Source organism: Oncorhynchus masou, chromosome 10 (genome assembly GCF_036934945.1).
Source record: "Oncorhynchus masou masou isolate Uvic2021 chromosome 10, UVic_Omas_1.1, whole genome shotgun sequence".
NCBI lineage: Eukaryota > Metazoa > Chordata > Actinopteri > Salmoniformes > Salmonidae > Oncorhynchus > Oncorhynchus masou.
In genome coordinates this window covers 20,765,403-20,788,056 of record NC_088221.1, presented here as the reverse complement: position 1 = coordinate 20,788,056, position 22,654 = coordinate 20,765,403, and the positions used below count along the sequence as shown (strand labels likewise).

The window sequence follows — 22,654 nt, the reverse complement described above, 5'->3', positions numbered from 1 at the left end:
ACCATTGGCCTCATGGTAAAATCTCTGAGTGGTTACCTCCACTCCGGAAAATAAGTTAGGAAGATTGCCTGCATCTTTGTAGTGACTGGGTGTATTGAGAAAACATACACAGTGTAGTGAATAACTTCACTATGCTCAAAGGGATATTCATTGTCTGCTTTTAATTTTTACACATCTACCAATAGTTGCCCTTTGTGAAGCATTGGAAAACCTCTGGTCTTTGTGGTTGAATCTGTTTGAAATGTACCGCTTGACTGAGAGACCGTATTGTATGTGTGGGGTACAGAGATGAGGAATCGTTCATAAATGTTAAACACTGTTATTACACAGAGTGTGTCCATGCAACTCATTATGTGACTTGTTATGACTTGTTAAGCACATGTTCACTCCTGAACTTATTTAGTCTTGCCATAACAAAGAGGCTGAATACTTATTGACTCAAGACATTTCAGCTTTTAGATTTTGGTGAATAAAAAAATAAAAAAAGTCTAAAAACATCATTCCACTTTGACATTATGGGGTATTGTGTAGGCCAGTGACACAGCATGAATACTTTCTCAAGGCAATGTAGCCTTCCTGGTTGTAGGCTAAGTGTGGATGCCTCTGCCCTGCCAGAAGCTTAACCTAAGCATGGTGGATCCCTTCTCAGGCCATTTCCCCTCTTATCAACTCAGCACTTTAGGGGGGATACAGAGGATCCAGTGTAATCATAATGAATGCGTGTGCCTGTCTGCCTGCGGAAGAAATATGGTTCTGGTTTAACGCCTCATATCTTTTACAGTGTCTCTGAGGCCCTCTCCCTAACACACACAAACGCTGTCTTACTATACTTGTGAGGACTTTTTGGCGACCAACAATTGATTCCCATTCAAAATTCTATTTTCTCTAACTCCTAACCCTAACTCTTAAGCCTAAACCTAATCACTAACCTTAACCATAATTCTAACCCTAGCCCCTAAACCTAACATAGCATTTTTACAAGTGAGTTCTGGCAAAATTTCCTCACTTCTCAGAATTTTTGTTGGTTTACTATTCTTATGAGGACTTCTGGTACTCACAAGTATAGTAAAATGTGCACGCGCGTGCGCACACACACACAGTATACTGTTTTTAAGGGTCTTTGTTATATACATAACACAATTCAAGTGTACACACCGTTTCCCACACATGTTAAAAGGGCAGATGTTTGGTTGCAAATGTAATCCATGTTCTTTAATTGAAAGTGAAAATATACACAGAGAGCAGCGAGGTGATTGAGTTCATAGGATGATGATCTGCTGGTACTCCTTGCTATCTCTCTGTCCTTGTGCTGGGTTGGTTAGAGTGTTGGTTAGAGTGTCGGGTTGGTTAGAGTGTTGGGTTGTTAGAGTGTCGGGTTGGTTAGAGTGTCGGGTTGGTTAGAGTGTTGGGTTGGTTAGAGTGTTGGTTAGAGTGTTGGGTTGGTTAGAGTGTCAGGTTGGTTAGAGTGTTGGGTTGGTTAGAGTGTTGGGTTGGTTAGAGTTGGTGTTGACACTACCGAACACGTCTTCCAGAAGGACAGAGTAGTTGATGCTCTTCACCTCTGGGTCTTTGGCTTCCCTGCTCCAGTCCACGTTAAACTATGGACAATCAATAAAGTTGATTCAATTCAACAACAGCAAGACAAAGGGCTGAAGACAAGACAAGACACTGGACTAGGCCCTCATTGGGGATGACAGTTGACTTGCTTGGTTAAATAAAGGTTAGATGTACAAAATGAAATCACTGGCACACTAGATGTGGAGGTAGACAAGGGTTATGCACGCCAAATACATTGACAAAACCTGACAGCATTGGCATTAAAATAGTGCAATGTTAGTGGTAAAAAAAGCATGTGCATTATTGTTCAAACAGTGTGTTAGCTCCACAGAGACAAGAGTCCCAGGCGGATACAGGTAAATCCCATGCATCAGCAGAGGCTCTCACACACACACGCACATGCAAGCTCACGGGCATGCACACACATGCGAAGAGACTGATTCACAAACAGTGCTCTCTCTCTCTCAATTCAAGAGGCATTATAGGCATGGGAAAAATATGTTTACATTGCCAAAGCAAGTGAAATGTGAAATAAACAATAAAAAGTGCAGATGGATCTTTTTTAGCTGGCTCTGTGCCAAATGCTAAATCTCTCTCATGCTAAATGACCCACTGAGTCTCTCACCTTCAGGGCGTCGTCAGGCAGGACAGGGGGAGCAGGGTTCTCTCTCCAGTTGATCCCTGCCAGAAAGGCATGGTAGTCCATCTCCTCAGAGCCTGCATCAAACCTGGACACACCACAGGACTCTGATGAACTGTTGTATAAGCACACTTCCACTCCCAGTGCTACTCCTCTTTCTTTCAGATCTAATTTCTTACTTCTTGAGGAGGGCCCTCAACAGGTCCTCCGCCAGTGGCAGCTGGAAGGCCTTACAGATGGTCCTGGCCTCCTTGGTGGAGAGAAGACCAGTCCTGGATACACAGACCAGACCGGACGAGCACAGATATTAGGCAAGCACAGATGAGAAATCATCATTGATGAAAGGCTTGAGTGTGTGTGTGTGTGTGTGTGTGTGTGTGTGTGTGTGTGTGTGTGTGTGTGTGTGTGTGTGTGTGTGTGTGTGTGTGTGTGTGTGTGTGTGTGTGTGCACGTGTATGCATGTGCGTGTGTGTGTGTGTGAGAGGCCACAGTTGTTTTCCCTGTGCTTTTGAGTAGTCTGGAGCCAGTCCTTGACATTATGACATACCGTCTTCATTACAGGGGCATTGGATAGGGAGGACATTTTAGACAAATCTGAAACTAACCCAGGGTAACTACATGGCCACATAAACAAGCTATGCTGATTGACCCTGTGGCGTGGCTAGCTATCAATTTCCTTTATGCCACATTTCTACTGTGCGTGTGTGTGTGTGTGTGTGACTGCTACATAATATGCAGGTCTGTGGGGATCATCTGGTTCCAATGCTCCACTCACACACTGCTGGAACTAATTGCTGCTACTCAAGCAGCTAAGGATCTGGGGCCGCTGGCCAACTGATTGATGGCGGGCCGTGACGGTACCTGCCTGTGTGGCTCTGTGTGTGTGGGTATGGGGTATATACACTATATATACAAAAGTTTGTGGACAACCCTTCAAATGAGTGGATTTGGCTATTTCAGCCACATCGATTGCTGACAAGTGTATAAAATCGAGCCCACAGCCATGCAGTCTCCATTGACAAACATTGGTAGTAGAATGGCCTTACTGAAGCACTCAGTGACTTTCAATGTGGCACTGTCATAGGATGTCACATTTCCAAAAAGTCAGTTTGTCAAATTTCAGCCCTGCTAGAGCTGACCCAGTCAACTGGAAGTGTTGTTATTGTGAGGTGGAAATGTCTAGGAGAAACAACGGCTCAGCTGCGAAGTAGTAGGCCACACAAGCTCACAGAATGGGACCGGCGAGTGATGAAGCGCGTAGCGCGTAAAAATCGTCTTGTCCCTCGGTTGTAACACTCATTGCCGAGTTCCAAACTGCCTTTGGAGCGTCGGGAGCTTCATTAAATGGGTTTCCATGGCCGACAGCAGCACACAAGCCTAAGATCACAATGCGCAATGCCAAGCGTCGGATGAAGTGGTGTTAAACTCGCTGCCATTGGACTCTGGAGCAGTGAAACGAGTTCTCTGGAGTGATGAATCACGCACCATCTGGCAGACCAACGGGCGAATCTGGGTTTTGCCGATGCCAGGAAAACGCTACCAACCCAATTGCATAATGCCAACTTCAAAGTTTGGTGGAAGAGGAATAATGGTCTGGGGCTGTTTTTCATGGTTTGGGATACGTCCCTTAGTTCCAGTGAAGGGAAATCTTAACGGTACAGCATACAATGACATTCTAGACGATTCTGTGCTTCCACATTTGTGACAACAGTTTGGGGAAGGCCCTTTCTTGTTTCTACATGACAATGCCCCCGTGAACAAAGCAAGGTCCATACAGGAATGGTTTGTCGAGATCGGTGTGGAAGAACTGTGTGTTTGTGTGTGTGTGTGTGTGTGTGTGTATGAAAAGTGTATGTGTGAAAGTGTGAGGGTGCACACCCATATATGTACAGTGAGCTCCAAAAGTGTGGAGACAGTGACACATTTTTTCTATTCCAGCACATTGGATTTGAAATTATACAATGACTATCAGGGTTAAAGTGCAGACTGTCAGCTTTAATTTGAGGGAATTTTCATCTATATCAGGTAAACTTTCTGTACATTCACTTTTAAACTTTATTATTTTGTCCCATATTCCTATCACACAATGATGACATCAAGCTTGTGACTCTACAACTTGTTGGATGCATTTGGTGTTTGTTTTGGCTGTTTTTCTGATTGTTTTGCGCCCAATAGAAATGAATGGTAAATAATGTATTGTGTCATTTTGGAGACACTTGGAGTCACTTTTTTTGTAAATAAAAATAGAATATGCTTCTAAACACTTATAGTTAATGTGGATGCTACCCTGATTACGGATAGTCCTGAATGAATCATAAATAATGATGAGTGAGAAAGTCACAGATGCACAAATATCATACCCCCAAAACACGCTAACCTCTCACCATTACAATAACAGGGGAGGTTAGCGTTTTAAAATTTAAAATATTGGGTAGAAAAATGTACCATTATACTAGATTATCTGCACATGTACTCTAAAATGTACTGACCAATACCATGTGAGTTCCTATTTGTACCTCTGTACCCTTGACCTTTTTGTACACCAGGGAACAACACGGTACCGTAACGTAGTTATAGCTTCGACACTGCCAAAGGACCAGCTATGTAGGTGTCGGCTATTGCCTTTTTATGCTTAAATCTAGGCCTTTTGCTCCCGAGTGGCGCAGCGGTCTAAGGCACTGCATCTCAGTGCAAGAGGCATCACTACAGTCCCTGGTTCGAATCCAGTCTGACTCACACCTGGCCGTGATTGGGAGTCCCATAGCGCACAACTGGCATAGCGTAATCTGGGGTGGGCCATCATTGTAAATAAGAATTTGTTATTACCTGACTTGCCTAGTATTTTTTTTTTTTAATTATGTCAAGTGTCCCTGAACACTGCTACTTCTTTCTTTGGTGTTGTTGGATAATCACACAATTATTGACTTGATCCCGGGAAACTTTTAGCAAAGTGGAGGAATGTATTCTTGACAATAAATCTGTGGTCGATCGTTGTCATTGTCACAGACCTGGTGACAAAGAAGGGAATTCAGGTTGCTGTCATCTAAGAAGTTGTGAGTTCAAATCCCAAGTGTTTGTCTGCGTCCCAAGTGTGCTAACCAATGTTGAGGTCAATTCCATTTAAGTTCCAGTCAATTCAATATGGTAAACAAATTCCTGATTTTACAGCATTGAACATAATTGGAATTTCTGAATATAGTTTGTTGTTGTTATTTTACTGACAAAATAGAGTTAGAAATCACATTAAAAGTTGTTTCCCCCAGGCCGGGAGGTCAATGGGGCGACGCACAATTGGCCTAGCGTGGCCCGGGTTAGGGAGGGTTTGGCCGGTAGGGATATCCTTGTTTCATCGCGCACCAGCGACTCCTGTGGCGGGCCGGGCACAGTGTGCACTGACCAGGTCGCTAGGCGTACGGTGTTTCCTCCGACACATTGGTGCGGCTGGCTTCCGGGTTGGACGCGCGCTGTGTTAAGAAGCAGTGCGGCTTGGTTGGGTTGTGTTTCGGAGGACGCGTAGCTTCGACCTTCGTCTCTCCCAAGCCCATACGGGAGTTGTAGCGATGAGACAAGAAAATAACGACTAACAATTGGATACCACGAAATTGGGGAGAAAAAAACCCTGTTAGTTTCCATTAATTTCACCGTAACCCAGTAGCCGGTAACTTACTATAAAATAATAAGTGCATCTAAAGTATCCTATAAGTTTAAATGTAATTGCAAGTGAGGCATGCCAAGTTGAATTGCAGGACAGGCCAAAAAGTAGCGTAGCTCCAAGTGCATTGCAATTGACAGTATTTACTGTGCCTTCGGAAAGTATTCAGACCCACTGACTTTTTCCACATTTTGTTACGTTACAGCCTTATTATAAAATTGATTTAAAAAAAATATCCTCATCAATCTACACACAATATCCCATAATGACAAAGCGAAAACAGGTTTTTAGATGTTTTGCAAATGTATTAAACATAAAAACACAAATACCTTATTTACATAACTATTCAGACCCTTTGCTATGAAACTAGAAATTGATCTCGGGTGCATCCTGTTTCCATTGATCATCCTTGAGATGTTTCTACAACTTGATTGGAGTCCACCTGTGGTAAATTCAATTGATTGTACCCTGATGTAGACAGCTTGTCTGTTGAAACATTGGTTATTAGGTTATTCAATTATTGCATCTGAGCTCCTAGAGTGTGTGGCTCTCCTTTTCTTTTTCATATTCAATTGATTGGACATGATTTGGAAAGGCACACACCTGTCTATATAAGGTCTATATAAGGTCCCACAGTTGACAGTGCATGTCAGAGCAAAAACCAAGCCATGAGGTCGAAGGAATTGTCCATAGAGCTCTGAGACAGAATTGTGTCGAAGTACAGATCAGGGGAAGGGTATCAAAAAATGTCTGCAGCATTGAAGGTTGTCCAAAGAACACAGTGGAAGTTCGAAACCACCAAGACTTCCTAGAGCTGGCCGCCTCACCAAACTGAGCAATCGGGGGAGAAGGGCCTTAGTCAGGGAGGTGACCAAGAACCTGATGGCCACTGACAGAGCTCTAGAGTTCTTCTGTGGAGATGGGAGAACCTTCCTGAAGGACAATCATCTCTGCAGCACTCCACCTATCAGGCCTTTATGGTAGAGTGGCCAGATGGAAGCCACTCCTCAGTAAAAAGCATATGACAGTCTGCTTGGAGTTTGCCAAAAGGCACCTAAAGACTCTCAGAGAGAAAGATGAATGGAGCAAAGTACAGAGAGATCCTTGATGAAAACCTGCTCCTGAGCACTCAGGACCTCAGACAGAGCGAAGGGTTACCTTCCAAGAGGACAACGACCCTAAGCACACAGCCAAGACAACACAGGAATGGCTTTGGGAAACAAGTCTCTGAATGTCCTTGAGTGGCCCAGCCAGAGCCAGGACTTGAACATCTCTGGAAAGACCTGAAAATAGCTGTGTAGCAACGCTCCCCATCTAACCTGATAGAGCTTGAGAGGATCTACAGAGAAAAATGGAAGAAACTCCCTAAATACAGGTGTGCCAAACTTGTAGCGTCATACCTAAGAAGACTCAAAGGCTGTAATCGCTGCCAAAGGTGCTTCAACAAAGTACTGAGTAAAAGGTCTGAATACCTTGTGATACTTCAGTTGTTTATTTAGAATAAATTAGCAAAAATGTCCAAAAACATGTTTTTGCTTTGACATTTGGGGTGATGTGTGTAGATTGATGAGGATATATATTTTTTTAATCAATTTTTTAGTAAGGCTGTAACCTAACAAAATGTGGAAAAGTCAAGGGGTCTGAATACTTTCCGAAGGCACTGTTTATAGCAAAACACTAATACAGTATCGTATTACTGTATAAATGTACAGCACAATGACAAATATTTCTAATAATAATAATAATAATCACTGTGACATTTCACATGAGTAAAAGTGTTTTTGGAGCGCTTCACATTTAATGCCCCTGTGCACAAAGCGAGGTCCATACAAAAATGGTTTGTCGAGATCGCTGTGGAAGAACTTGACTGACCTGCACAGAGCACTGACCTCAACCCCATCAAACACCTTTGGGATGAATTGGAATGCTGTCTGCGAGCCAGGCCTAATCGCCCAACATCAGTGCCCGACCTCACTAATGCTCGTGGCTGTATGGAAGCCTCCGCAGCAATGTTCCAACATCTAGTAGAAAGCCTTCCCAGAAGACTGAAGGTTGATATAGAAGCAAAGGGGGACCAACTCCATATTAATGGATTTTGTAAAGAGATGTTCGACGAGCAGGTGTTCACATACTTTTGGTCAGGTAGTGTAATTTGCATCTGTTGAAGTCTATCAAAAGTGTGCGAGTTTGAGCATGAGCAGATCTTGGTGGTAGGCCTATGGAATAATTATTTCTGAATCAGCACTAATTAGATTGAGCAATAAAAGCCCTAATCGTGGTCTTCTTAAATTAAAGTCGTTTTTGACAGTATGGAGCACAACACGAGCGAGTTTAGATGGGAGGAACTCTCTTAAACTTTTATTCCATATGGCTGGGAACCGCACTGCAGCAAGAAAGCATTTTCCGCTGGCTGTCCACTGGTCACAAAAACAACATTATTGGGTTCAAATACACGTTTAGATTTGTGAACATCCATCCACAACAACCACAATCCGTAAGGTGCAAATAGCTAAATGAGAGAGCAGCATGGTGATTCACATCAATGCGCTATCTAGATATCAATAATAAGTGATATCCGTATCGCCGTAGACTACAACACTGATGTCATCCTTACCTCCAAGCGTTTATTCAAGTTGGATAATCTTTGAATGCTGACAGCATTCGCACAATTGGAAGGCATAGCTTTGACTGTAGCCTACAAAAGCCTATTCCTGCTCCTGGTGGTTCATCATAGTGGTCTCTGATTTGTGGTCAGACTTGAACCAACTTAAAATTGCATTTTTTTTCTATGCTGATTCGAATGCACTTGAGAAAACAGAAAGGTGTCAGAAAACACGCACGCAAACATCCTTTCTGATTTTAAAAGTAATCCTAGAAGTAATCATCTAGTTTTTCTAAATTATGTGTAAACATGTATCTGTAAACATGTGATCCGTTACTCCCCAATCGTGTACATGTGTGTGTACCTGTGTGTCCACGTCCCTGTATGCCTGTGCCTGAGTGTGTGTATGACTCCCTACCTGTGTCGGTCCTCATGTGTGAAGGCTCTGGTCATGTCGGAGAAGCTCTCAAAGTGTTTCTTGCGTAGGTGGTCCTGAGCCACAGCCAGCATGAGACCCACCTCTGCCTCGGGCTGCTGGCGCTCACAGAAACAACGACCGAGCATCATCACCTCGTGCTCCGACAGACCACACTCCAGACCCACCAGCAGGCCCCTGGCAAACACACACACACACACACACACACACACACACACACACACACACACACACACACACACACACACACACACACACACACACACACACACACACACACACACACACACACACACACACACACACACAACCAGAAACATTTGCTTCAAGGGTCTGCTTATAAACTGCTTATGAACACCATAGTTTGATGACTACTAAATCTTGGTACTGGGGCTCTAGTTCCTGGCCACAATCTCATTTGGATCTGGATTTGTTTTGGATCTGAAGATCTGAATCAGAAAACACCCAAATCAATCAACTGGGAACATACTGTAAATGGCTGTCTAGAGAGAGAAGAAAGAGGAGTGTACTACCTGAAGGGTTCGTAGGGGATCAGTCCAGTGTTTCCAGGGTCACTGAGGGTGAGGAACTGTTTAATCTCATTCTGTTTGTCCTCAGGGATGGAGCGGATCTTACTGATAATGGAGCCCATGTTAGCCCTGGGGAACTGGATAGAGAAGAGAGGATGAGATGAGGAGATGAGAGAGAAAAAGAGAAGAAACAAGAAAAGAAGAGGAGAAAGTGCATCCCACCTCCTCAGCGTGTTGCTCCATGTAGTTGAAGGCGTACTCATCAGCGTCGATCAGCTGGAAGCCCTGGTTGTTGAGGTTGATCCTGGCTCCTACATACAGGTCCTGGGCACTGAAATACTGGGACATCTCACTCTTAAACAGCTCCTGACCAGGCTTCTTCACTCTGCCACGCTCAAGGAACTTACCCGCCAACACACCTGGAGCGGGGGGGGGGGGGGGACAAAGAGAGGGATGTTTATGTGTGGAATATGTGGAAGAAGTCATCTCAACCTGTCAAAGTACTGCGGAAGAGAGGAGGAAACAAACTAAATAAAGTAATCCCCATTAGTATGTCTACTTGTCTCTTATGGATATTCTAGAAGTGTCGACTAATAGCCTGGTCCTAGCTAGCCAAACGGTCCCTACCGGTGTTCCTCTGAGGCGGTTCGTACACACAGATGGTGTCGTCACTGAGGTAGAAGGAGATTATGAAGAGTCTATCTCTGTCGATGGGATTTTCAGTCACCATCTTGCCCATAAACCTCAGCACATTGCTCTCAAGGCCCTGTCTGGTAGGGGGAAACACACACGCACGCAGACAAGCAGGCAGGCACTCTCTCACACACACACACACACACACACACACACACACACACACACACACACACACACACACACACACACACACACACACACACAGCAGGAGGAGTTAACATATATCTAGACACTTACAGTAGATACAGCATCTAAGAAGCATACATATTACTGTCAAGTGTCTACAATGTAATTCTCCCATTTAGGCTGTAAGGCAGTGAAGTGAAGCTAAAATGTGTACATTTGGTTTTGTAATCTGTCAATTTGACTCTATAATGAGTGAGAAAGTTACAGGGAAAAAGCTTACCTCTCACCATTACCAATAACAGGGGAGGTTAGCATTTTTTGGTGTGGTATGATCTTTCTCACTCATCATTATTCACAATTGTCCATCATCATGGCAGCATCCACATTAATGCAGAGGTGTTCAGAAGCATCCTCTATTCTTATTTGCAAAAGGCTTGTAGTCACAAGCTTGATGTAATCATTGTGTGCTAGGAATATGGGAGCAAATACTAAACTTTGGACAATATTAATACACTATTAGTGAATTTGTCAAAATACTGACTTCTTCAAATGGGAGGACTAGACACATAAAGAGCATTCATTTCTGGTAAAACAGATATGTACTGTCACCTCATAAAACATTTGATATCAAATCCAAAATGCTGGAGTATAGAGCCTAATTTATACATTTTAGCATCATTGTCCAAATAAAATACATAGGGGAGTGAATCAAGTTTTTTTTTTAAAGAGTAAAACTTATGACAATGTCTTACGGCGCTTCGACTTGAACTGTAGTGACCTATCCTAAGTAGTATCTCCTGAGTGGTGCTTTCTTGACTCTCACCTGTCTTTCTCCATGAGCTTGCGGAAGTCTTTCTGTGGGGGTTTGGGCAGCAGGCCCTGGCAGGAGCACAGAGAGTCCTCTTCAGAGCCAAAGCCATTGTAGGGAGGTACAGGCCTGGGGGGCTTAGGGGCCAGAGGTGCCTTGTACTGTACTGGGCTGAAGTCCTCTGAGAGAGAGGACAAAGAAATGGATAAAGAGATATATATACACTATATATACAAGGCCAGCATCCCGGAGTCGCCTCTTCACTGTTGACGTTGAGACGTGTTTTGCGGGTACTATTTAATGAAGCTGCCAGTTGAGGACTTGTGAGGCGTCTGTTTCTCAAACTAGACACTCTAATGTACTTGTCCTCTTGCTCAGTTGTGCACCGGGGCCTCCCACTCCTCTTTCTATTCTGGTTAGAGACTGTTTGCGCTGTTCTGTGAAGGGAGAAGTACACAGCGTTGTACGAAATGTTCAGTTTCATTGCAATTTCTCGCATGGAATAGCCTTAATTTCTCAGAACAAGAATAGACTGACGAGTTTCAGAAGAAAGTTATTTGTTTCTGGTCATTTAGAGCCTGTAATCGAACCAACAAATGCTGATGCTCCAGATACTCAACTAGTCTAAAGAAGGCTAGTTTTATTGCTTCTTTAAATCAGCACAACAGTTTTCAAGCTGTGCTAACATAATTGCAAAAGGGTTTTCTAACGCTCAATTAGCCTTTTAAAATGATAAACTTGGATTGGATAACACAACGTGCCATTGGAACACAGGAGTGATGATTACTGATAATGGACCTCTGTACACCTAGGTAGATATTCCATAAAGAATCTGCCGTTTCCAGCTACAATAGTCATTTACAACATTAATGTCTACACTGTATTTCTGATCAATTTGATGTTATTCTAACGGACAAAAAAATGTGCTTTTCTTTCAAAAACAAGAACATTTCTAAGTGACCCCAAACTTTTGAACGGTAGTGTATGTATATACAGTACCAGTCAAAAGTTTGGACACACCTACTCATTCAAGGGTTTTTCTTTATATGTACTATTTTCTAGATTGTAGAATGATAGTGAAAACATCAAAACTATGAAATAACACATATGGAATCATGTAGTAAACAAAAAAGTGTTAAACAAAATGAAAATATGTTTTATATTTGAGATTCTTCAAAGTAGCCACCCTTTGCCTTGATGACAGCTTTGCACACTCTTGGCATTCTCTCAACCAGCTTCATGATGTAGTCACCTGGAATGAGTTTCAATTAACAGGTGTGCCTTGTTAAAAGTTCATTTGTGGAATTTCTTTCTTTCTTAATGCATTTGAGCCAATCATTTGTGTTGTGACAAGGTAGGGTTGGTATACAGAAGATAGCCCTATTTGGTAAAAGACCAAGTGCATATTATGACAAGAACAACTCAAATAAGCAAAGAGAAATGATAGTCCATCATTACTTTAAGACATAAAGGTCAGTCAATCCAGAAAATGTCAAGAAGCTTGAAAGTTTTTTCAAGTGCAGTTGCAAAAACCATCATGATGAAACTGGCTCTAATGAGGACCGCCACAGGAAAGGAAGACCCAGAGTTACCTCTGCTGCAGAGGATAGGTTCATTAGAGTTAACTGCACCTCAGAAATGGCAGCCCAAATAAATGCTTCACAGAGTTCAAGTAACAGACACATCTCAACATCAACTGTTCAGAGGAGACTGCATGAATCAGGCTTTCAATGGTCGAATTGCTGCAAAGAAACCACTACTAGAAGACAACAATAATAAGAAGAGACTTGCTTGGGCCAAGAAACATGAACAATGGACATTAGACTGGTGGAAATCTTTCCTTTGGTCTGATGAGTCCAAATTTGAGATTTTTGGTTCCAACCACTGTGTATTTGTGAGACGCAGAGTTGGTGAACGGATTATCTCTGCATGTGTGGTTCCCACCATGAAGCATGGAGGAGGAGGTGTGATGGTGTGGGGTTGCTTTTCTGGTGACACTGTGATTTATTGAGAATTCAAGGCGCACTTAACCAGAATGGCAACCACTGCATTCTGCAGCCATATGCCATCCCATCTGGTTTGCGCTTAGTGGGACAATCATTTGTTTTTCAACAGGACAATGACCTAACACACCTCCAGGCTGTGTAAGGGTTATTTGAACAAGAAGGAGAGTGACGGTGCTGCATCAGATGACCTGGCCTCCACAATCACCCGACCTCAACCCAATTGAGATGGTTTGGGATGAGGCGGACCGCTGAGTGAAGTTAAAGCAGCCAACAAGTGTTCAGCATATGTGGGAACTCCTTGAAGACTGTTGGAAATAGGATGGCTACTTCAAAGTTCTTGAAATTTTCCGTATTGACTGACCTTCGTGTCTTAAAGTAATGATGGACTATTGTTTCTCTTTGCTTATTTGAGCTGTTCTTGTCATAATTTGGATTTGATCTTTTACCAAATAGGGCTATATTCTCTGTACCACCCCTACCTTGTCACAACACAACTGATTGGCTGAAACGCATTAAGATAGAAAGAAATTCCACAATTTCTTTTAAAGAAGGCACATCTGTTAATTGAAATGCATTCCAGGTGACTACTCAAGGCAAAGGGTGGCTACTTTGAAGAATCTCAAATATAAAATATATTTTGATTTGTTTAACACTTTTTTGGTTACTACATGATTCCATGTGTGTTGCTTTATAGTTTTGATGTCTTCACTATTATTCTACAATGTAGAAAATAGTCAAAATAAAGAAAAATCTTTGAATGAGTTGGTGTTCTAAAACTTTTGACTGGTAGTGTATAAATATATATATTATATATATAGACACGGAGAGACGGGCGGTGGGGATGGGGGGGCAGATAAATAGATCAATAGAGAGAGACAACAACAGTTGAAGGAAGAGAAGAGCAAGAAGGAGAAAGAGTAGAGATGGAATGAGAAGGCAACAGGGGTAACAGTAACCTATATAACCTTTGACCCCCTGAGGTCCCCAACAGGCCTCTCCATCATTGATCGGCTGTGACTAATACAGAGAACCCCCCCCATAGCCAGCCTAACCTAACCTAGCCTAAAAACACATGAGGGGGGTGGTGGGCAGGGTAGGGTGGACTGGCAGTCTAACGCCCACAGACAAGAGTTTGGTTACTGCAGACTGGTTGAACCCCCCCCAAAACCCTCCCATCTACAGATAGTGGACACCATTTTGATGGCGCAAAGCGTCAGATATGTTGCCGAAAACACAAGTGCATGAATCATGCTGATATCGGCTTCATTTGAAAGCTTCTCGCTCAAGGAGGCCAAAAGGCTGGCGGCGGTGGGGCGATCACTGGTATCTAGTGTTGGTCAGGGCCAGGGCCAGGGCCAGGGAGACAGTTAGGCCTGGGGCTGTTATCCTCACTTTGAGCACCTGGAAAATGTTATACATCTGAAATCTATAATTCCAAAACTTTGTTAACTATAATGGCAGTGCTGCAAATGCCACTCTATCACCCAAGTCCACCATTGTTGATCCAGGCCTGGTTACTGTAAAGCACTTTGAGACAAATGTTGTAAATGTTGTGTTTCATACAGTATATAAACACAATTTGATTGATTGTCAGGGATTATTGTAGGGCTCACATGGTTTTGATACAAAGGAGAGAATTGCATAAAAAAATGTAATAATAATAATAATAATAAAAATTATTATAATGATGTTATTTTAATCTCCAACAGGTCACAAATTGAGCCTTCACTAAATCTGAATGACACAATCTGAATTAGGGATATGGAGAGCATTTAAGGGTAAATGCACAACATTTTCAGATTATGGGAAATACTTGACAGTGGCACTGAAAACAGCTAAATAACATTGACATTGCAAAACAGGGGTACTTGAGTTTGAATGGTCAAGGTAGTGAAACTTACAGTTTATTATAGTTATACTGACACCCTGTGGTTATACACCAGAACCGCAGGTGATGGACTTGGGTGTGGGATATGGCATCGTGTGTGTGTGTGTGTGTGTGTGTGTGTGTGTGTGTGTGTGTGTGTGTGTGTCTCACCAATGCCGTATTTGGATCGGTAGAACTCTTTGGTGAAGTTGTCACAGTCACAGATGACCACCCTGCGTCCCCACACGTTGACCATGCCCCCCAGAGTCAGGTCACTGTCCTTATAGAACTGCTCATGGACTGCACCTGTCTGAGAGAGAGAGAGAGAGAGAGAGAGAGAGAGAGAGAGAGAGAGAGAGAGAGAGAGAGAGAGAGAGAGAGAGAGAGAGAGAGATGAGAGTAACCTCCCATCTTGCAGTAAAATATGCTGGATCAAACTGATCCTGTACACCCAAAGAAACAGAGATAAAACTTTTGGAAACAAACGGCTGTTTCTACAACATCCCTTACAGTCACATAAACCCTAGGCTTATTTTCCGTATAGCATTCAATATGGACAAATTTGTCAATTTTTGTCTCTAAAACGACTCCGCAACAGCACCTACTTTGAGGCTGTCCAGGATGTAGCGTCCTCCCTGGCCCATTGGACCAAAGACGTTGAGCACCGTACGGTCTGTGATATCTCCGGGCTGACGCTTGGGGTTGGGAGAATGCTGCAGGAGAGAACAGAGGAGAAAACACACCCATGGAGAAGAGTCAGAAACACACACGCACACACACACGGTATAGAAACACGCATGCCAAGCTAAAACACACATACACATGCACTACAGCAAACCACACAACACCAAACACTACACCAACCACACCACACTACACCAAACCACACCACACTACACCAAACCACACAACACCAAACACTACACCAACCTCACCACACTACACCAAACCACACCACACTACACCAAACCACACAACACCAAACACTACACCAACCACACCACACTACACCAAACCACACCACACTACACCAACCTCACCACACTACACCAACCACACCAAACTACACCAAACCACACAACACCAAACACTACACCAACCTCACCACACTACACCAACCACACCAAACTACACCAAACCACACAACACCAAACACTACACCAACCACACCACACTACACCAAACCACACCACACTACACCAAACCACACAACACCAAACACTACACCAACCACACCACACTACACCAAACCAAACCAAACCACACAACACCAAACACTACACCAACCTCACCACACTACACCAACCACACTACACCAAACCAAACAACACAACAACAAACACTACACCAAACCACACCACACTACACCAAACCACACAACACCGAACACTACACCAACCACACTACACCAAAACACACCACACTACACCAAACCATACTACACCAACCACACCACACTACACCAAACCAAACCAAACCACACAACACCAAACACTACATCAACCACACATGCACATAATACACCAACAGAGGAGAAAACACACCCATGGAGAAGAGTCAGAAACACACACACACACGCACACGGTATAGAAACACGCATGCCAAGCTAAAACACACATACACATGCACTACAGCAAACCACACAACACCAAACACTACACCAACCACACCACACTACACCAAACCACACCACACTACACCAACCACACCAAACCACACCAAACACTACACCAACCTCACCACACTACACCAACCACAACACACTACACCAAACCACACCGAACACTACACCAAATCACACCACACTACACCAAACCACACTACACCAACCACACCACACTACACCAAACCAAACCACACAACACCAAACACTACACCAACCACACCACACTACACCAAACCACACCACACTACACCAACCACACCACACCACACTACACCAACCACACCACACTACACCAAACCAAACAACACCAAACACTACACCAACCACACCACACCACACTACACCAAACCACACAACACCAAACACTATACCAACCTCACCACACTACACCAACCACACCACACTACACCAAACCAAACCATACAACACCAAACACTACACCAACCTCACCACACTACACCAACCACACTACACCAAACCAAACCACACAACACCAAACACTACACCAACCTCACCTCACCACACTACACCAAACCACACAACACTGAACACTACACCAACCACACTACACCAAACCACACCACACTACACCAAACCATACTACACCAACCACACCACACTACACCAAACCAAACCACACAACACCAAACACTACATCAACCACACACGCACTACACCAAACCACACAACACCAAACACTACACCAACCACACCACACTACACGAAGCCAAACCACACTACACCAAACCACACAACACCAAACACTACACCAACCTCACCACACTACACCAACCACACCAAACTACACCAAACCACACAACACCAAACACTACACCAACCACACCACACTACACCAAACCACACCACACTACACCAAACCACACAACACCAAACACTACACCAACCACACCACACTACACCAAACCAAACCAAACCACACAACACCAAACACTACACCAACCTCACCACACTACACCAACCACACTACACCAAACCAAACAACACAACAACAAACACTACACCAAACCACACCACACTACACCAAACCACACAACACCGAACACTACACCAACCACACTACACCAAAACACACCACACTACACCAAACCATACTACACCAACCACACCACACTACACCAAACCAAACCAAACCACACAACACCAAACACTACATCAACCACACATGCACATAATACACCAACAGAGGAGAAAACACACCCATGGAGAAGAGTCAGAAACACACACACACACGCACACGGTATAGAAACACGCATGCCAAGCTAAAACACACATACACATGCACTACAGCAAACCACACAACACCAAACACTACACCAACCACACCACACTACACCAAACCACACCACACTACACCAACCACACCAAACCACACCAAACACTACACCAACCTCACCACACTACACCAACCACAACACACTACACCAAACCACACCGAACACTACACCAAATCACACCACACTACACCAAACCACACTACACCAACCACACCACACTACACCAAACCAAACCACACAACACCAAACACTACACCAACCACACCACACTACACCAAACCACACCACACTACACCAACCACACCACACCACACTACACCAACCACACCACACTACACCAAACCAAACAACACCAAACACTACACCAACCACACCACACCACACTACACCAAACCACACAACACCAAACACTATACCAACCTCACCACACTACACCAACCACACCACACTACACCAAACCAAACCATACAACACCAAACACTACACCAACCTCACCACACTACACCAACCACACTACACCAAACCAAACCACACAACACCAAACACTACACCAACCTCACCTCACCACACTACACCAAACCACACAACACTGAACACTACACCAACCACACTACACCAAACCACACCACACTACACCAAACCATACTACACCAACCACACCACACTACACCAAACCAAACCACACAACACCAAACACTACATCAACCACACACGCACTACACCAAACCACACAACACCAAACACTACACCAACCACACCACACTACACGAAGCCAAACCACACTACACCAAACCACACTACACCAAACCAAACCAAACCACACTACACCAAACCACCACCATAACCACAGCACACAGATTGGCTGGTACTTGCCTCCTGGTTCTTGGTCATGGAAGCAACATAACAGGGAGAAAGAGAAAGAACATAGACTGACCAAATCATCATCATTTGTCTTGAGGGACAGATTTAATTTGTATCTGGGGAGAATCGTTATGTCCAACTGGCTAGGAGGTTCAGATGCAGCCTTTCAGGATGACATTTATAGAAGCAAACAGCATGACAATCACTGGATTTTACAAAAGGAAAACAACTGGAAAGGAACGATGAGTTTGTGTCTGAACAGTGACTAGAGAAGAGATGAGGAAAGATGCTTCAGGGAGGCTAGATGTTACTGCAGCTCTGTGAGGGGCGGAGGCCAAAGCCATTCAAGTAGAAGAGGAAGAGAGGCACCTTTCCTCTTTTGACTATACTTCAACCAAAACATATCACTCCCCTGATACAAATGTTTCAAAGCAGCGAAACAATAGTAATTTAGATTTCCTATCTTCTGCCCTTCCTTTAATTTCCCCTTGAACGTTAAGGCAAAATGTAGATTTCCGCCTAAATAGACATACCCAAATGTAATTATTTTTAATGGGATGGCCATAAACACTAACTTGTAATGCTGCATAGTTTTAGAAAGGTTTGGAACTAACCTTTATGGTATAAATAGTTTTAAATTAATCACTTTTGAGGACACAAGCTCAAGTACATAGTACAAATATTATAAAAATATAGAAAATCATATATAAGGAATATAAGGCTGGAAATTGACTGACACGTTTTCTAAAAAGAGTAACAATCAAATTATAAACAACTTAATATAATATTTCACCTTTATTATAACTGTAAAATAAATATTAGAATATTAAGTGACTACAAATTTGGCCCCATTTCATATAACTGACACCAGAGCATTTTCTGCCAAGCATCCTCTGAGCGACACAGAGACAACATTCAAATATTTGAAGACTCGTTACAACTTCAGCTTTCCGCACAGTGTTTTCGTACCTCTGTGACCAAAATAAAGTGGTCGTGTTTCAATTCTACAAAATGATTTAGTCTTTTTTCATGTTGAGAGCTCTAAATCCGGCTGAGAATATCACAGCAAGATAAAAACTCAGCTGCTGGATTTGCTAGACTGTCCCCTCTCTTATGCAGTCTCCCAGGCTGAGTTCCAATGCTCAGAGGCAGAGCAAATCAATTATTTGTCTGGATAGGCCAGAAAATGTGACACGCCACTCCCTATGCAAATGAGGGGTGTGAAACCTGACACTTAAAGTCAACTCTGCTGACAGAGTGGGAGCGGAAAGTGTCTGTAAGCTTTCTGCTCCAATAAGGCAGTGGTTCCCAAACTGTGGGGAGCACGATAAAAAAACAAAAAAAACATTTATTTTTATTTGTATGTTTTATTTTAAATTCAATCATGGATTCGACTTACTCTTGAAAGTTGTAATAGTAGAATGCTAAAGGTGCAATTTCGAAATTCGGCAGTGCATCAGCAGTTTTCCTCTTGTCATTGCAGACGTTAGAGAGCTATTTATACAGTAAGTTGTCAGGAATGTTAGATCAACTAGCCCATGTCAAGTAACATTTTTTAGCTAGGTTTTGTAGCCCATTGATTTTGTTGTAATGTCTGAGTCACTCAGATATCATATGAACACACATAGGATATGACAAAATGTGTAGAAAGCAGGAACTTTGCTTTAAAATGGCAACAACAAAAAAACACCTCATGCTGGATGCACCCCAATTATGGAAAAGGTGACCCGAGTGAAAAAGTTTGGGAACCATTGCTTTGTACACACATTTCCCATCTAACCTTGGGCAGCTTGCTACGGTGCAGAAACTTGGGGGTGGCATCCCGGCCTGAGTTGGGGTAGATGACCTCCCTGATCTCTATGGTGTCATCGGCCAAGAAGTAGTGCAGGGTAAGCTCGCGCGGGTCCCCAAACATGTTCTCTGAGTCGTCCCAGTGGCAGAAGAACCGCAGCACATTGCGGTCGTGGTCCAGGAACTGCTTGAGCGTGTCCAGCCTCTCGTATGGACGAAGCGGCTTCATACTCTTCTCCATCTGTGGATACACAGACAGATTATTGATAATACTGTATACTTTATCAATACATAAAATCTACAGTATACAGCTTGGTAGCTACAGATAGTGTCTGTATGTATAGGCGTCATGTAATTGTGATAATATCCGATAAATAGATGTCAGTCATTGTTTTCTGACAGGTGGCATCTGTGCAGCGAGCTGTAGTTTCTGTAGTTTCTGAGTAGTTTCTGCTCAGTGTGACATGTTTCTCAGGCTGGCACCTTGGCATTAGATCAATAGCAAAGCACTATGTTCAACACAGAAGATGGTACCACTAAATCCATAATGTCACCTTCTCTGTTATCCCTCTTTTCCTCTCTCTCACCCTCCCTCATTCCCCCTCCTCTCTAATCCCACCTCTTGTCGTAGGTTGCTGTAGGGGTCCAGGGGAGTGGAGGTGGGGGGGTTGAGCCGTACCCCCATCTTCCTGAGGAAGTTTCTGGTGAAGGGGTCACAGTCGGTGACCATGAAAGTGCGTGAGTACAGCACCATCTGCTGGTTGATGTTGAAGTTGTGCACCGTGTAGAAGCACTCATCATCTGGAGGGGGCATTGGGATGCGGTGCCGACGAATCAGCGTTCCTGAAAATAGGAAAAAACGATTACATTTATTTTTTTATTTTTTAGATCTTGTCATAGTTAAACCTCTTTAACATAGAGGGCTTTTCCTGTAATCATCTGTCTTTTTGCAGGTACTGGTTTCTGTTTGAATAGGGGGTAGAAATTCAGTTAGATCTCAATCAGCAATTTACCTGCTCAAGACCTAGGTTAAAATACCTCACCTTGTGGTATTCCGCTGTTCTTTAATTCAGGCTCTACCACCTGGATGGTGTCGTCTTCCAGGTAGAAATAGATCTTACACTTCCTGACGCGGTATTTCTCCTCTCGCTTCTGAGGCACAGCCTCCTGGAAGAAAGCATTGAAGCTCAGCACCTGAGGGAGAGGGAGGGATGGTGAGAACGGAGCAGTCTGTCCAACTCAGTCTGTCTATCTGTCTGTCTGTCAGTCTGTGTCTGTAATCAGATTATTTGGAAAGCACAACAAACATTCAATGACAGACCTGCTTGTCAAAGGCCACCCATGATGGAGTGTCACTGCCCTCTCCATTGGGGAAGACAGAATAGTTTGGTTGAGACTTCTGGCCCAACAGCAACTCCCCTCCAATGCCTGGCTTCCCTGAGCCCACCATCATACGGACCCCATTGGAATAGTCAAAATGCTGGGACTTGTGGAATTTGTCTTTCCCCAACTGGATGAAAGGATGTCACAAGTCAGTCAAGTAAAGACTATAGCCATATTCTGAGAAAATATTATGGTTTGTGACTTTATTTTTATTTATTTAACCTTTAAGTTTAGAGGATAATGTCAGAAAAGCAGGAATTCATTATATTCAATGTGTTTTCTTAAGATTCTTGCAGCAAACAGGAATGCATTTTAATGCAATGAACTTGCACAATCTATGGACGATGCTGCTAGGGAGCATGCTAGCATAGCTATGTGTTGTTCTATTCGTCTCAATTCGCAAAATAGGCTAACTGGGGTCAATAATCCAAATCATCTCAAATGTATCCACTAATTTAACAGGAAACATTGCACAAAACTTACGTTTTTGTTGAGAGAATTTCCAGGCAGCATCGGCAGTGCCATAGTGGCATTAATTGGGATATAAATATACTTTTCCCTCCGTCCAACTCGTGAGAAGTTCTTTCGTTTTTCCCGTTTGAGGTTGCCATGGAGCGTGCTGTTACCTTGCGTTGCCCGGCAACAGTGCAGCGTCAGAATCCAGGGTTGCAACATTTTAGCAACATTCTAAGAAAATTGTAATATTGCAGAAACATTTTGCTACATTGTAACATTTTA

At 43.3% G+C, this 22,654-nt stretch overlaps 1 protein-coding gene across 1 annotated transcript; it reads right to left on the bottom strand.

Moving 5' to 3' along the window:
* Nucleotides 1-1,197: 1,197 nt before the first annotated feature.
* efhc2 (EF-hand domain (C-terminal) containing 2) lies at nt 1,198-22,498 on the bottom strand. Its single transcript, XM_064975497.1, has 15 exons — nt 22,400-22,498; nt 21,855-22,043; nt 21,577-21,727; nt 21,153-21,376; nt 20,523-20,774; nt 15,526-15,633; nt 15,092-15,230; nt 11,063-11,228; nt 10,045-10,187; nt 9,640-9,836; nt 9,421-9,554; nt 8,870-9,064; nt 2,377-2,469; nt 2,183-2,285; nt 1,198-1,598 (listed from the first exon to the last, which is right to left on the bottom strand). Exons 1-15 carry the CDS (start codon nt 22,439-22,441, stop codon nt 1,461-1,463), a joined length of 2,274 nt encoding a protein of 757 aa, XP_064831569.1. The 5' UTR covers nt 22,442-22,498; the 3' UTR covers nt 1,198-1,460.
* Between the last annotated feature and the right edge of the window lie 156 nt (nt 22,499-22,654).

What these genes read in the sequence shown, in the direction of transcription:
- efhc2 (XM_064975497.1), bottom strand. Translation starts at nt 22,441, where the DNA reads ATGGCACTGCCGATGCTGCCTGGAAATTCTCTCAACAAAAAC. An exon ending in GAAATTCTCTCAACAAAAAC is followed by an intron (nt 22,044 to 22,399) that starts GTAAGTTTTGTG and finishes CCTTTCATCCAG; the next exon opens with TTGGGGAAAGACAAATTCCA. An exon ending in ACCGTAGCAAGCTGCCCAAG is followed by an intron (nt 15,634 to 20,522) that starts GTTAGATGGGAA and finishes TCTCTCCTGCAG; the next exon opens with CATTCTCCCAACCCCAAGCG.